At 38.5% G+C, this 14,684-nt stretch overlaps 1 protein-coding gene across 1 annotated transcript in view; it reads left to right on the forward strand.

Moving 5' to 3' along the window:
* Positions 1 to 9,394, forward strand: part of Tacr3 (tachykinin receptor 3) — a 68,126-nt gene extending 58,732 nt beyond the window's left edge. The window contains exons 4-5 of the mRNA XM_057793783.1: positions 6,740 to 6,936; positions 8,655 to 9,394. Coding sequence (XP_057649766.1) covers positions 6,740 to 6,936; positions 8,655 to 8,967 — 510 coding nt within the window. The 3' untranslated portion in view covers positions 8,968 to 9,394. The remainder of the gene's footprint in view (positions 1 to 6,739; positions 6,937 to 8,654) is intronic.
* The last annotated feature ends 5,290 nt before the right edge of the window (positions 9,395 to 14,684 follow it).

Genomic DNA, 14,684 nt, shown 5'->3' on the forward strand with positions numbered 1-14,684 from the left:
TGCCACATATCTCCTTTCCACGGCTGTACCCTTTTAGTTATTTTGATATCATGATATATCAGAACATGGTAAAAAAAAAATGATGCATTGGTAACAGTGAGAGAGGATCCAGAAAACAAGGCAAAGGACCCTTTACCTCAAGTGCATTTTGTTCTCTGGGTGGTTCTTGGGCATGATGTCATGCCTTTCGTGACAAAATTTGCATTTAATTTATAAGACAAATTTATTCTTCTTGGATGTCAGAACATAGCCACAGAACCCGATCTGTTTAAAGGGTATGCTGAGCTGTCCTCAGTGTACCCTGAATAGGGCTACGGCCTTCTGCCTGGCTTTTGTGCTTTCCCAGGTAGCATCTTGAGCATGTACCAGGCAACTGTGTTTAAACTTGTCCTGAGGAAGTTCTGGGGAGGGGCTGCTCTTTAAATATTTACTATGTTCTTACTGGTGTTTAGTTACATTTTTTTCTGAACTCAAACAACTGTCCTTCGATCGTTGTTTTCTTTGTTACATTCATATATAAAAGTACACAAAAACGGAGGTAAAACTGTCTGCAGCATTAGACTGTAGCCCTCCGCCTTTCCTCAGATCCTCAGATCACAGGTCTCAAAGACAGATCTGCATATATTAGTGAAATCCAGCAGACAGATAGTGCTAAAATCTTACAATAGTCTCAAAGGCTGTGTTTCCAATCAGAAAATAAAAATGACATTAAAGTTAATTGTGACTAATGAAATATAGAAAATAGGTTGCAGTACAATGTATATGTGAAGGCAAAGGCGTAAGTCACAAACACCAGTTTGGAATTATGATTAATAAAATGGTTATTTATTTAAAAGGGAAAAAACTTACAGATCACCGTCACAGACAACAGCCCTCTGCGCAATCAGGGAGTCTAGTCGCCGGAAGCAGAGCAGGAAGTAAGAGAGCGTGAGGAGGGAAGTGGCCGCTCTTTTAAAGGGAGAGAGACCACGCCCCAATGGGCTGGTATCTCAGCGGCTATTGGCTGGAGGAGCGGAAGGACCTCCCGCAACATATATGTGCAAATATTTCATCTAATTCATGAGTATAGGAGTTGTCTTTATTCATGTGGGCCTCATATAACTTCCTACAAGCCTTGGTTATGTAGATATCCATGTTAGTTAGAATTAGAATAATGTCTAATTCCTAGATGACCTTAGCATTACTACCATAATATCCTTACAATATATCTATATCCTCAAATTTTCTGAAATAACTGACAACATTCAGAATGATTTTCTTACTTGGAATGAAAATTTTAAGTACTGTCTTTAAAAATTAAGTGCCCAAATCAAGCTTAAGTAACTGGTGGGATAGTATTTTAAATTTAAATGCTTTCTTTTTGTTGTGTTTTACAAGTAATTGTAGTTCAAATAAGGAGGCCAGTATTTTTCAAAGCAATGTCCACTTAAGTTTCTAACACAGAAAACAAAATCAGAAAGGAATAGAATATTGGTTAGTTCTATGTGCTCTGTGGAGAGCTAATTAAAGTCTTTCACACAGGATTAACTACTTTGACATTCAGAATGCAAAATATTGTAATGAAAAATATTACTCCAAGATTTTTTCTAGTAGTTGACAATTATTTTAATTTCCTAGACCAATTCTTTCTTTGTGGCCTAAACCTGAAAACCATCCATCCTGCAGTGATTGAACATGAGAGACAAGAGGAGCTGCCAGCATCTCAGTCTGACCTGTGCAAGGCACCAAAATCTAACATTTCCTTTTCCCTTTGACACATGAAGAAGTTGGTCCTTGTCTTGCTGGCATATGATCTGTGTTTCAGTTCTGCGTGGGTGGTTGAAGTGGATTCTTAGCTATTAAAAATAGGTGCTAGGCAGGGACAATGGTAGATGTGCTTGCCACAAAGCCTGATGACTTGTGCTGGGTCCCTGGGACCCACAAAGTAGAGGAGACAAACAGCTCTGAAGATGTACACCATGGCACACGTGTGCCTACTTGTTGGAGGAGTGTGCTTGTTCCTGCCCAGCTGCTAAGCCCTGAAATAATCACACTGAAACTATACTAATTACAACACTGCTTGGCCTATTAACTTATGCATATTTCTAGCTCATAACCTACTGGCAAGGTTCCAGCTGGCAGCTTGCATCTTTCTCTTTTGGCAGCTCCTTGTGACTCTGCCTTCTTCCTTCCAGCATTCAGTTTAGTTTCCCCGCCTAGCTCTATTCTGTCCTACCACAGGCCAAAACAGCTTCTTTATTCATTAACCAATAAAAGCAACACATATACAGAAGGACTTCCCACACCACAAACACAACCCACACACATTCAAAAATAAGTAAGTAGGCGGATAGATAATATAAAACTAAAGTAAACAAATAAAAGCAAACATTACAGCCTTTTAAGATCTGCATCACTAGTCTGTGCATCCTTCTCTTGTTGCTGGTAAAATCCTATACCACAGACAACACAGGATGGTAAGACACAAACACTATCGTGGAAAATCCTATTGCCTCAGAAGCAATATACCTTTTTGAACTTCAAAAAATATCCAACATGTTGTCATTGGCTCCATCAAGCTTTAATAAAGAACAAAGGAGTAAGGGTCTGAGTATAAGGACCCTGCTTCATCCCATGAAAGACAGCAGTTAAACCTTTTAGTTTTTGGTTTCCTCATGAACAACAGAGAGATCATAACCTGTTGAAATGTGTAATGCTGAATTAATTAAAGCATGGTCCTTATTTGAATTTCCCAAATACATGAGTAAGAAACATGAAACTAACTGCAGAAATTTGATCTTCAAATAAAAATAAAATTTAAAGAATAATGACAAAAATCAAATGACTTGGAGAGCCAATGACAACATTCTTTGAGCTGTTGATTTGGATTTTCTGCTCTAATGGCCAATTTCCCCTGAGGTCAGCACTAATCACCTGTACCATCCAGCATTTAGACCCTAAGAGAAGTATTACCATTCACATTGACCATTTCAGGCTTTGTCTGTTTCTAGAATAATGCCTCTCATGATTCTTAACCTTGCCAACTCTCATCTAAATTCACAACTTGTAGTCAAATGGCAAGTGGAGTTTATAAATAATGTATTTTTCTATTTCTAAGATGCCTCATGGGCCATGCATCAGGTTATTCCTTTGAGTTGTGTTAATCTGACTGTGGTTATGCCTCAAAATTGTTTTATTGGATATATCTTATTCTGAACTTATTATTTCTAAATTCCTGAAGAAGTATGAAGAGATTTCAGGTACCTGAGTAATGAGAAATATTAAAAGAGATAATCGTATTGATGATACAATCAGTGTGTGATGCTTTTGTTTCTATCTTTCTTATAGATGCATAGATGAGATTTTAGTTCAATCATAGACACATAAAACATTCTTCCATTCATTTCCTTTCACTCCAACTGTTGCTCATCGTGCATATATTCTCTGTTTATTTTTTATCCCCAAATATATTAGAGACTGATCTTGTGTTGGGTTATCCCTGCTTTTCATGAACTCAAGGGCAGGTAGAGGAGAAATAGAAGTTGACATTTTGTGATACTTTTCCTGGGGAGACACAATACAAACTTTTATTGACTCCAGATAGAGAACCAAAGACAGACCAGAGTAATGATTACACTAGAGTCCAACTTGGTGAATGAGTGAGTTTATTCAGGCTACTTAAGGGAGTACGAATAAGGCATTACTTAGAAGAGACAAGTCAAAGGCAGCCACGTTACTGAAAAGCTCACCCCAACATGGTGGGTGATGTCTTGCTCAATAAGGCTGCATCTCTAGATCTCTCTGTATGGCTTACAGTGCCAACTCAATATGTCATAGAATCTCTTCTCGAGTGATTGTTGAATGCTTCTATAACCATGGGGAAGGGCCCGTGAATCTTATAATTTTCAACCTCCCCAGATGTGTGAAGTTTGTGTACTTATTGAGTCTTCTAAACTTACCCTCTTCTTCCTGGAGGCCATGCTTTAAATTAAAACTTTTCAGAACTTAAGGAACCTCACATCAGTATAGAATGTTCTAGCTATGAGGAAACTGAACTTCATCTCTTTCTTCAGCTCTTACGTTCTTTGGTTTTCTCGTCTAGTGTTTTCTGAACCTGACCGGGTATTGTAGATAGCTGTAGCTGGACCCTAACATCTTCTTCTTCAGGGGAGGAGGGGAGGAGATAAGAAGGTATGACGTCAATGATCACAGATGCCGGGAGTCTGAAGAAAGGGATAGAGCAGAGTCGTTTATTTAACAATGGAGAAAAAACTTGACAGTTGACATCGTGTGGTCACTCCTCATTGGCTAGGCATGATCAGGACTTCTGACAGCACCAGGCAGACTCCAGGTCGGCTCCTCTTGGCCTAGTAGGTCTTAACTTACTACAAACAGCCATCTACCATCTTAACCACTGTGTGTGTGTGTGTGTGTGTTTGTGTGTGTGTGTGTGTGTGCATGTGTGTGTGTTGCTAGAGACTGAACTTGGGGCCTCTTGCATAAAAGGCAAGTGATATACCACTGAGCTACGTCATCGTCTAGACGCATATCTAAAGGTAGGCATTGGACCACTATGCCACAGCCACAGTCACTTCCCATGGTTTCACCAGTGGTTACGAGTCTTTATGGTAACCCATGACTTCCATGACTGAAATTGACAACAACTACCAGTGAACGGTGGGAGTATAAGCACAAATATTTTGGAAACATTTTGATAGAGACATAACACCTATTTAACAAAACTGAAGCAGTGGTTCCCCCCCACATACTGAATCCTAGCTTACAGTATCAGATGTGAATTACCTCCTATGGAGCAAGCCTTAAATTCAACCAGAAAATTGTTGATCGTAGTCAAGCCATCATTGCACCAGCAGACATCCACTGCATGGTACTTTGGTATGGCAGCATTCAGGGTTGGTAGCCAAGTAGGACTATTGTTGATCAGCACAGCATTCGGAAACTTCAACAGTAGGTTCTTATCAGCTAGGTCTGGCATGCCATTAACAAGAAAGATAATAGCCTTTATGATTTGTGGGGCCTTGGGAGCCTCCCTGAATAACTCATAGAAAATCAGCACACCTCTGACACTGTAATTTTTGTTCCTCAACCCTATATATAATAGCTTCTAAGACTGGGGAGGCATGACACAAACTTCCATTCACCCCAGATAGGAAACAAATGGCAGATAAAGGTAATAATTACAGTGGAGTTCAATCAATAAAACAATCAATTCATTTGTGGTGCTGAAATTAATATGGGCAAAGTGTTATTTATTGGAGCAAAGGCAACTCCAAGGCAACTGCATCCCCAAACACTGACTCAGGAAAGCTGCATCCCTAAGGTAGCTGCGTGACTGGAAGGCAGCAGACAGGTCAGATCTCTTCTCCAGCAACCGTCTACTATTTCTCTAACCTTAGGGAGAAACCCCAAGAACTTGCAATATTTGACTTTCGGGGATATATGGATTGCTTACTCTGAGTATCATGTATGAGCCTCCCACTCTACTTCCCTGAGGAAACATTTCCCCTTAGAGCTCCCTAAACCTTCAAGGGCCTTCCTTCAGGGAGAAAGATTTCAACTCTAAAGGAATCGGTACACAGTCTTGTCCTACTCAAATGGAATCTTCTAGATATTAAATTTCAAACTTACGGAAGCAAAAAAATGAAACTTAGTATCCAAGAAGATTCCTTTTGAGATTCTATGAGAAAGACAGGGACTCTCCTTGTTCTGAAAACAACTTCCATCTCTGAAAAAAATTAAATTTACGCCCTGGCAATGCTGAGGCATGCATGGCAGCCCGTACGTGACAGTTCTGTTGAACTTATGCATATTGAGCTTCCTGGTCTAAGTTGATGAGGACGACTGACCAGTTCTCTTCTTAAAGAGAGTGCCAGATCTCATTACAGATTGTTGTGAGTCACCATGTGGATAATCGGAATTGAACTCAGAACCTTTGGATGAGCAGGCAGTGCTCCTAACCACTGAGCCATCTTTCCAACCCCTACCTACACAGTAAATGGCACTAACACAAATCAACCATATAAACCAAGCACTTACTTATAAATTGTAAGTTAGTGAAATTTTCTTAGATTATTATATTAATAATCACTATTCAGAGACAGTATCTCTACAAAAAATACTTAGACAGTTGCCTAGTGAGCACAATATTAACAAAATTTAAATGGTCTATAACTCTGAGAAGACTATAACAAAGAATTAAAAACCAGTCCATCTCTTGTAGAATAATATACCTCCATAATGGCTTAGTTTCCATAAATATATCTTCACCATTACACATTCCATGTTATCACGAATTAAACTAGTACCTGCCTTCCTCTCCACAGGTTTTTGTAAACACATTCTTAGGTCAATTTTTGTGTGTGCATGGTACAAAGGATCAAATCAGGCTCTTATTGTGCATTCTAGGCAAATACTCTACCACTGAACTACATCCCTAGCCCTAGTCCAGACCAATGAAAATACACTCATTCATATTTGTGTGACTGTCGCTTACTATTAGGTAACGACGGAATTGTGGCATAATATACGTTTTGATATTCACCTTAAATAAGCATTGTGTATGCATAAATATAGAGAGAGTATATTCATTTACCATTTACAGTGCTTCAGCTAATCATTAAGTATGCTATATATTTTATGTACTTAGCTATATCGCTTAAAAATAACCTGTAGAAAGTTATTGAAACTATTCTAATGACTTTTTAACTTGCTCACGGTGATTTTTATCCTTTCTTCCCAGGTTGTAAAGATGATGATCATTGTTGTGGTGACATTTGCCATCTGCTGGCTGCCCTACCACATTTATTTCATTCTCACTGCCATCTACCAACAGCTGAACCGGTGGAAATACATCCAGCAGATCTACCTGGCCAGTTTCTGGCTAGCAATGAGCTCAACCATGTACAACCCCATCATCTACTGCTGTTTGAATAAAAGGTAAAAACAATACTGCTGGCACAGATTTCTTAACACTTCCACCTTCCCTGGAAGCACATGTTACTTTGGTTTCTTGGTGCTGATTTAAAGTACAGACATGGGAGAACTCATGTTCAGTGTAAGAACTCAGAGGGGAATGCAAAGCTTGATGCAAGCTTTTTATACTTTACAAAATGTCCCACCTTAAAACTTGGGTTCTTGAAAGTGTCGGCACAACTGTGGTTCTCAACTTTCCTAATGCTGTGACCATTCAGTACAGTTCCTCATGTTGTCATGAGTCCCAACCACAAAACTATTTCCATTGCTACTTCATAACTGTAATTCTGCTACTGTTATGAATTGTAATGCAGATATCTGTTTTAATGGTCTTTGGCTACCACTGTGAAAGGGCAGTTAAACCCCCAAAGCTGCCATGACCAATAGGTCAAGAATCACTGCATTAGAAGTTTTCACTCGGTGGTTTTTACAAAAGACAACTTCTCCCCTTAAAACCTTCAGAATTGTATCTAGCATTGTAAAAGAATTCCTCATGAGTGAAGGCTTATCCACAATCCCAAAGACATGAGAGTTCTTAAAAGAAATAAAATACACTTTCTATGGGAGGGGATATAATGGTATACATGATGGGCTCAGCTCAGAAAGTTCTCCTATCAATATCCTTCAAAATGGATATCACTGTCAAAGCAAGGAGAATTCCTGTCCTGCCCACACAGTCTTGCAGAGTGACAGAAAGGGTGTAGTTTTATGGCATGACTAGTAAGAATGTTGGCGATGTCAAGCAGAAGATCTTTTTAAAGACAAATCATCGTTGTACCATGTGTGGTGGCACAAGCCTGATTTCTCAGCAGTCTAGAGACTGAGACGGGGAGACTGTGAATTTGCATTGAGCGAAGGATACAAAGTGAGATCTTGTCTTTAAATAAAGCAGGAGCCTTGATGAACGAATGTAACACTGTAAAGAAGGTTAACTGTGCCCTCCATATTTTAAAAAATTAAAAATTCAAAATCCAAACCCAAGTTTGTTGGTGCATTGAACACAGAGGAGTAAGACAAAATTCCACATGGTTGCCAATTCCCTCAATAAACCAGTGGATTTTATAGGCCAACAGAAATGGTTCTTTATTAGATGTAAGTACTAACTTCCTAGCTTGGGAAGACACCAAGAGACCTTGATGGTTAAATTCTTCATTCTTTATAAACTAATTGCATAAGCCATACCTCAATTTAAGCCACTGTACAAGCAATAAATCTGTTTTAAATCAACTTCATTTAATGATGCACAGTGAGAAGGATTTAACATATTTATAGATGATTAAGTAAAACAATAAATATTAACAATTAATTCTAACATTAAATGAGTGAAATTCGTAAATGTGGAATTGTTTCTGGAAAAAAGCTTTTTGAAATATAGTGTGCCATTTTTAAATACTTTAACTTGCCAGCCTCATGCAATTAATTATGTAAAAGTAGGAGATTATTGCCAACAAGCAGTTCCCCACGCTGATAACCCCATGCTTTTACAATTTGATGAATTATCTCCCCATTGACGGAAATGATTTTTTTTTTTTGAACAAGAACTCACTGAAATGATTGTGTAGCACAGAGTTAAGCCTCTGTAGAATTTGGCTAAATTCAAAACCAGCGTTAGCCTATATCCTTTTTGAAGGCAGCTGAAGGAAATGCCCACTTGAAAACAACTTTTCTCTCCTGCCTCTCAGATTCCGCGCAGGCTTCAAGAGAGCATTTCGCTGGTGTCCTTTCATCCAAGTCTCCACCTACGACGAGTTGGAGCTCAAGACCACCAGGTTTCATCCCACGCGGCAGAGCAGCCTGTACACGGTGAGCAGGATGGAGTCGGTGACCGTGCTGTTTGACCCCAATGACGGGGACCCAGCCAAGTCCAGCCGGAAGAAAAGGGCAGTGCCCAAAGACCCAAGTGCCAACGGCTGCTCCCGCAGAGATTCCAAATCTGCCTCCACCACGTCAAGCTTCATAAGCTCACCCTACACTTCTGTGGATGAATATTCCTAAATTCATGTCCTGTGGTGAAGGCTGCTATGGCGCCTACGTCCCCCATTTTCCTAACTGTGTAAACCCCTGTTCTAGGTACTTGAGGGAGACAGAAGGGCAATCATTGGGTCGGGATACTCAATCTGAGAAAGAGGGGATATAAGTGTCACAAAACATACCAACATATCAGCCAGTACAAAAAATAAAAAACTGAGTCTTCAACTTATTCTTTAAAAACATTAGGATCATATGCAACAAGCACAAAGTATGAATCAGAAAAATGTCCTAAGTGTCCAGGGTCTGTCATTTAACAATTGCAGCCCACCTTTTCCACACAGAAACAGCACAGAGGTTTTCTAAGAGATTGAGGGAGCCTTAAAATGCAATGCCGAGCAAAGGCGACCAACACCTATATAAACAGCTCTGTATTGCTGTGAAAACGAAAGAGCGGATGACTGATTTTCCCCCAAGAGTGATTGATGGGTAGTCAATATATTTATATAGCATATATATATATATATATATATATATATATATATATATATATATATATTATAAGCTATCAAGCCAGACACTGGTATCGCCAAGTCCCCAAGCCAGCTGCTTCCTACTGCAGTACAAAGAACAAGTCACAGTCATTGCTTTATTTTGTATCATGTAGTCCTCCTCCTGTTTTCTCACTGGGAAAAAAAAGGGGCCAGGGAAGAAATATCACAATATATTTTAAGTGTAAGAATGTAAGTTGAGTTACAAAAGGACGTGTTGAAATATATATGTGTGTGTGTGTGTGTGTGTGTGTGTGTGTGTATGTATGTATGTGTGTGTGTGAATCAGAGAAGACGCAAACCTGCGAGTCTCTGGCCAGAAAAAGATTCTGCATAATAGTCCAGGAACGTGAGCTAGTTACAGATGAGCCAGACGACAGCATACTTCCAGGAACAGAACTCTGGTTTTCTGTGCTTAGGTAACAGAAAGTCGTTCTAGAAAGAAACGAGGAAGTGACACTTGGATGGATGGATGGATGGATGGATGGATGGATGGATGGATGGATGGATGGACACATGCATGTATGTATCCCTTTCTAGACAAGTTCTAGAAATCTATATCTATATAGATATATCTATAGCTAATGTATATTAGCATTTTTTGGCAGTCTTCTTTCTTGGTCTTATAACTTTTTCCCTTATGAATCTATGTTTGGAATATATGTTTGTGATATTTCCCTTTCTCCAGTTTTGGGCTATGTATGATTTTCTGTCCTATGTAGGCACATTTCTGGGGCCCAGAACAAAAGAGGGAACATCTGAAAATGCAGATGTGTCTTCCAGACTCTGTTCCTTACAAATCATCTCCTTCGGTTGCTACAACTATCTGTCCACAAAACCACAAACCTTCTGGAAATGAGTTGTGCCCTAAAACTTTGTCTTTCCAAACATTTGAGTGGGTTGTTAAAACTATCTGTCTAAAATAATTGCCTTGATGGTAAATTGTGGTGGGTTATCATGCCATTAGTCTCTGGGCCTCATGTCTTCCTTGAAGGCCAAACCACAGATACCTGATTGTTACCTAATTTCAAGTGTCTAAAACACCAAGTCACATATTTTTAGTTTATTTTAATAATTCCAATAAACAATCAGCAACCAGATACAGATATGAGTGCACAAATAAAGCACTATCAAAAATGAATGTAATGACTTCAAGGATTAAATTCAAAATGAAAACTGAAATAGCAGGTGGTCATACAGGCTTGTCACACAACCACTCGGTGATGTCTAAGAAGCTTTGTGTGCATGTTTCAACCTAGCAATTGTACTAAGTATCTCACTGTTTGAATATAATGTTTAAAATGTTCATTCTTAAAGCATGTAAGTGCTTATCAAATGCAAAATGTCATGAGAAAACCTGATATGTGTCATTTTCTTCTTAAATTTCTGAATATGTAGAGCTAGTATAATTATACTCAAGGTACACGAGAACACACCCAGGCTTGAATGCAAATATGAAGTTTGGGCTTCAAATTCAATGTAGTCAGTCACCCTCAAAATACACTGAAAACTGTAACTCCTGGCTTTCACATTGGGGAAGTTCAATAGAACTTTCTAAGACCTCTCTGAGGTAATCCTTGCCATAAGTGGTTGTTACTGCCCTTGTTTGGATTTTTTAGTAGATATGTTGCTGCCTTATTCACCCAGGACCCTCCCTTCTTCCGGGACTGCTGCCCCTGACACCCACACACCAGCATTTTAGGACCTTTTAAGGCAAACAGACATCATTTGCTCCAAGTACAGGGATAAACCAAGACTTAACAGGCAGACATTTTTAAGTTCATAAGTTTAAATAATAAGAGGAAACTGAATAAATGGATAGGGAAAACATAATAAGACCTTTTCCTTAAAGTTCAACACAGACCTGCATACGAAAGCGTGTGGAGGTCTCCTTCAATGGTGCCAACTTTAAGATGACCGTGCTTGCGTATTTGACAGCGTTTACTTGACTTCTCCCCCAAATCCAGTCTACCCTCTAATGGTGAAGTTCAGACCGAGTCTTTTTTCACTCATCACGAATACTGACTTAGAATCCTAAACAGGTGGCTAAAATATCCCAGGTTTTCTATTTTAAGTATCAGGAGAAAAAAAAACTAAAATAGTTTGAGGGGAATATAAAAAATAATTGACTAGTGTTTTAAGTTTCTCTTCTGAGAAAGAAAAAGTGAATTAAAAATGAGCATCTTGTGTTGGTATTTTACATTTATCCAAAGGAAAGCAACAGCCCCAGTTTCTATGGAATCTAATCGAATCTCCCTTTAGTGCTTCTGTAAACTGCTCTGTTATTCCACCTCCCAAGATAAGTGTGCTGACATTTCTAACCCAGCAGGCAATTCACATTCTCTTTGGTGTCTGGCAGTCTCTTAGAAACAGATACCTAACCAACTTCAAAGAGCTCCCCTCCTCGCATTGTGCACCAAATGCCAGAAGGCTTGCTATCAAACCCAAGAAACACAAAATAACTGTGAAAACAGCGCTGGCCAGCTCTGAATATGAACTGAATTTTTGTTACTGCATAATTCCCTCAGAAAACCTCTAATTGGTGTCTGGACAATTATTCCATCAAATAAAATGGTAACAATTTAACAATTAACAGAACAGTGGGCTTCCTTTGCCTTTGACCATGTGCCAAAAGTTAAGGAAATCAAGCATGACTCTGGTCATGCAGAATAATAATTCAGGCCAAAAAAAGATCAAAAAGAGATCCATTAAGGCTATACAAGGTCACTAATTGCCTAGTTTAATACATATTCGTAAAAACTATGTGTTTATAAGAAATTCACATATATACAACTTGTAATTACTTAAGAAAATATTTTCAGGTTGTGATAGTTATACTAGGTTTATTTAATAAGTCCATACTCTTTGAATATGTGGTAATAGATGACAACATTCATTTCTATGTTTTCATTTAAATTCATTAAAATACCATGAAAATTGTTAATCCCTAATACCTTCCTTTATGGCTATTAAAGCATATTCTATGAAGAAATCTATGAATTCTAAGCACACTCGACCATTTGCAAACTACATCGTTTTTTCTTGCTTGTCTTTCCTCCTGAAGAGTTTTCCACGTTGCTTTGATTCAGGAAGGAAAGAGTATTTATGAGAAGCACAGTTATCAAAATGTAGAGGATATTCTTTAGAGGGCAGAAACAGAGGAACTGAATTACCCTGTGTGTGTGAGCAAGGGTAGAACACTGGGTTTCAGAACTGTGGCCTCCAGGTTTCCCTAACTAAGACAGGAGAATTAGGTCCAAGCCTAATAACAGATCTCTCGCACTTTGAGGAAACCATTATCTGTTCTAGGTCCAACTGAAATTATCAATAAAAACAGGAAATAAGAGTTTCCTGATCATGCTATTTGAGGAATATTCATTAGTACATGAACAGAACAGGGCTAAGCAGAGAAGTATATTTACAACAGGGAAGCCCTTTTTATCCTGTATCATTGTCTCCCCATGCTAAGTTGTTTCAGGTCCTTTCAGTTACTAAAGTAGGGCTGTTTCCACAGCTCTAAGGTCCTGTGTGCTGTATATGAGCACACATAGCTTTCACTATGATCTCTGGCCCCATCTACACCAGCATTTTGTCGTTCTGTAACTGCCACCAGAATCATGGGGCAAAATCACTATCATTTGCTAAACTTTTATTCCCTAAACCAGGCACCCAGCACTGTCTCTAGAACTGCTATTGCTTCCACGTCTGGAAACTGAGTCTTGGGCTACTGCCGTACCAGTGCTCTTGGAACACACTGGCTGTGTTTTGTTGTTTTGCTTCATGAGCTTCCAAAGCCCAAGTCCATTGCATCAGTCTGGTGTTGCCTAAGCTAATATGTTCGTTCCTTGTCCCAAGAGGTTCTACTTGTAAAATGGGACACAGGATCTGCCTCATACACTGGAAAATCCCCAAATATAGAAGGATATAAGATATACAAGAATAACAAGTCTGTAATAAATGCCTGAATGAAAACAAATTACTTTTGAGTTAAGTGGATGTCTTCAATTGGTAGAAGCACAATTTCTAATATTCTTTTTATTTATCCATGGTAAATCACACTTAAACCTACATATTTTCCTTTTATTACTACACAAATAACAAAAGTATTAAATAATATTCTGAGGTATGACTATTCTTTTTAACTAGAAAATACCTGCAGTTTTTCAAGGTTATTGTTATCCTGACTTGCAGACATGAAAAACAATTGTTATGGGTTTTAAAGGTTAAAATTGTCTGTTGATAGGCAGCTGATACCACAATTAGGGATAATCAGCATAATTACTTCTAAATAGAATGTCACTTTCACAAAGGTGCTGTATAAATTAAAAGGTAACCTTGGCCTTCACACACCCCACAGGCAATGATGAACAACACAGTATCCTCCCAAAGAGCTTGTAGCTGACAGGTCTGAGTTTTGAGAACGTGGTACAGACCTCCTTTGACTATGCATCTTATTATAAGGCAGTGTTCTCACTTTACAGCAAGATGATCACAGTGCGTTCTAAATGTATTGGAAAAGCCACAAAAATGATCCTCATCTATGAATAAAAAGTCATTGGAATATTATTCTACTTATTAAAACATTGATCCGGTCATAAAATAATATGACTGTTCTACATATATCAAAAAGCACGTTGTACCCCATAAACAATTATTATTTTTCAAATGAAAATAATCTTTTAAAAGTTCTGCTTCTTACTAAAAATATCAATCAGACTAAGTTTCTTTCCCATCACCACCCAAACAAACTAAGAGGAAAGCTTGATGGGGCTCTCCTAAGAGTCCAAGAGGGCAAATGAATTTTAATGACTTCAGCTCCAGGGGTTGTGTCGATGAACCGGGTTAAGCATAACACAACAACAAGCTTCCATTCTACTGTCCACAAAGAAGGTAGTTTCAAATAATACAGACTTTATTTGGGAGAGTATCATAAATTCTTTATATGTCAATGTAGTTGGTATGGGTGGTTTGTAAAGCACATAATTGAATTAATTGATTGCAGAAGGTGTACCAGTAGCAACAAATTCTGAACATACAATAATCGGCTGAGACTCTAAAGCAGAGGAGAGACAAAGTAGGAAATCCACATGGTATGGGGTCCAGAAAAAGACTCTGTATGAAGAATACAACAGAAAAACAAAAAGGAATATTATGAAAACTGTATGATGCCAAATTGGAATACATAAAAATTTA

The sequence above is a fragment of the Chionomys nivalis genome, chromosome 18, assembly GCF_950005125.1.
Source record: "Chionomys nivalis chromosome 18, mChiNiv1.1, whole genome shotgun sequence".
NCBI classification, from domain to species: Eukaryota; Metazoa; Chordata; class Mammalia; order Rodentia; family Cricetidae; genus Chionomys; species Chionomys nivalis.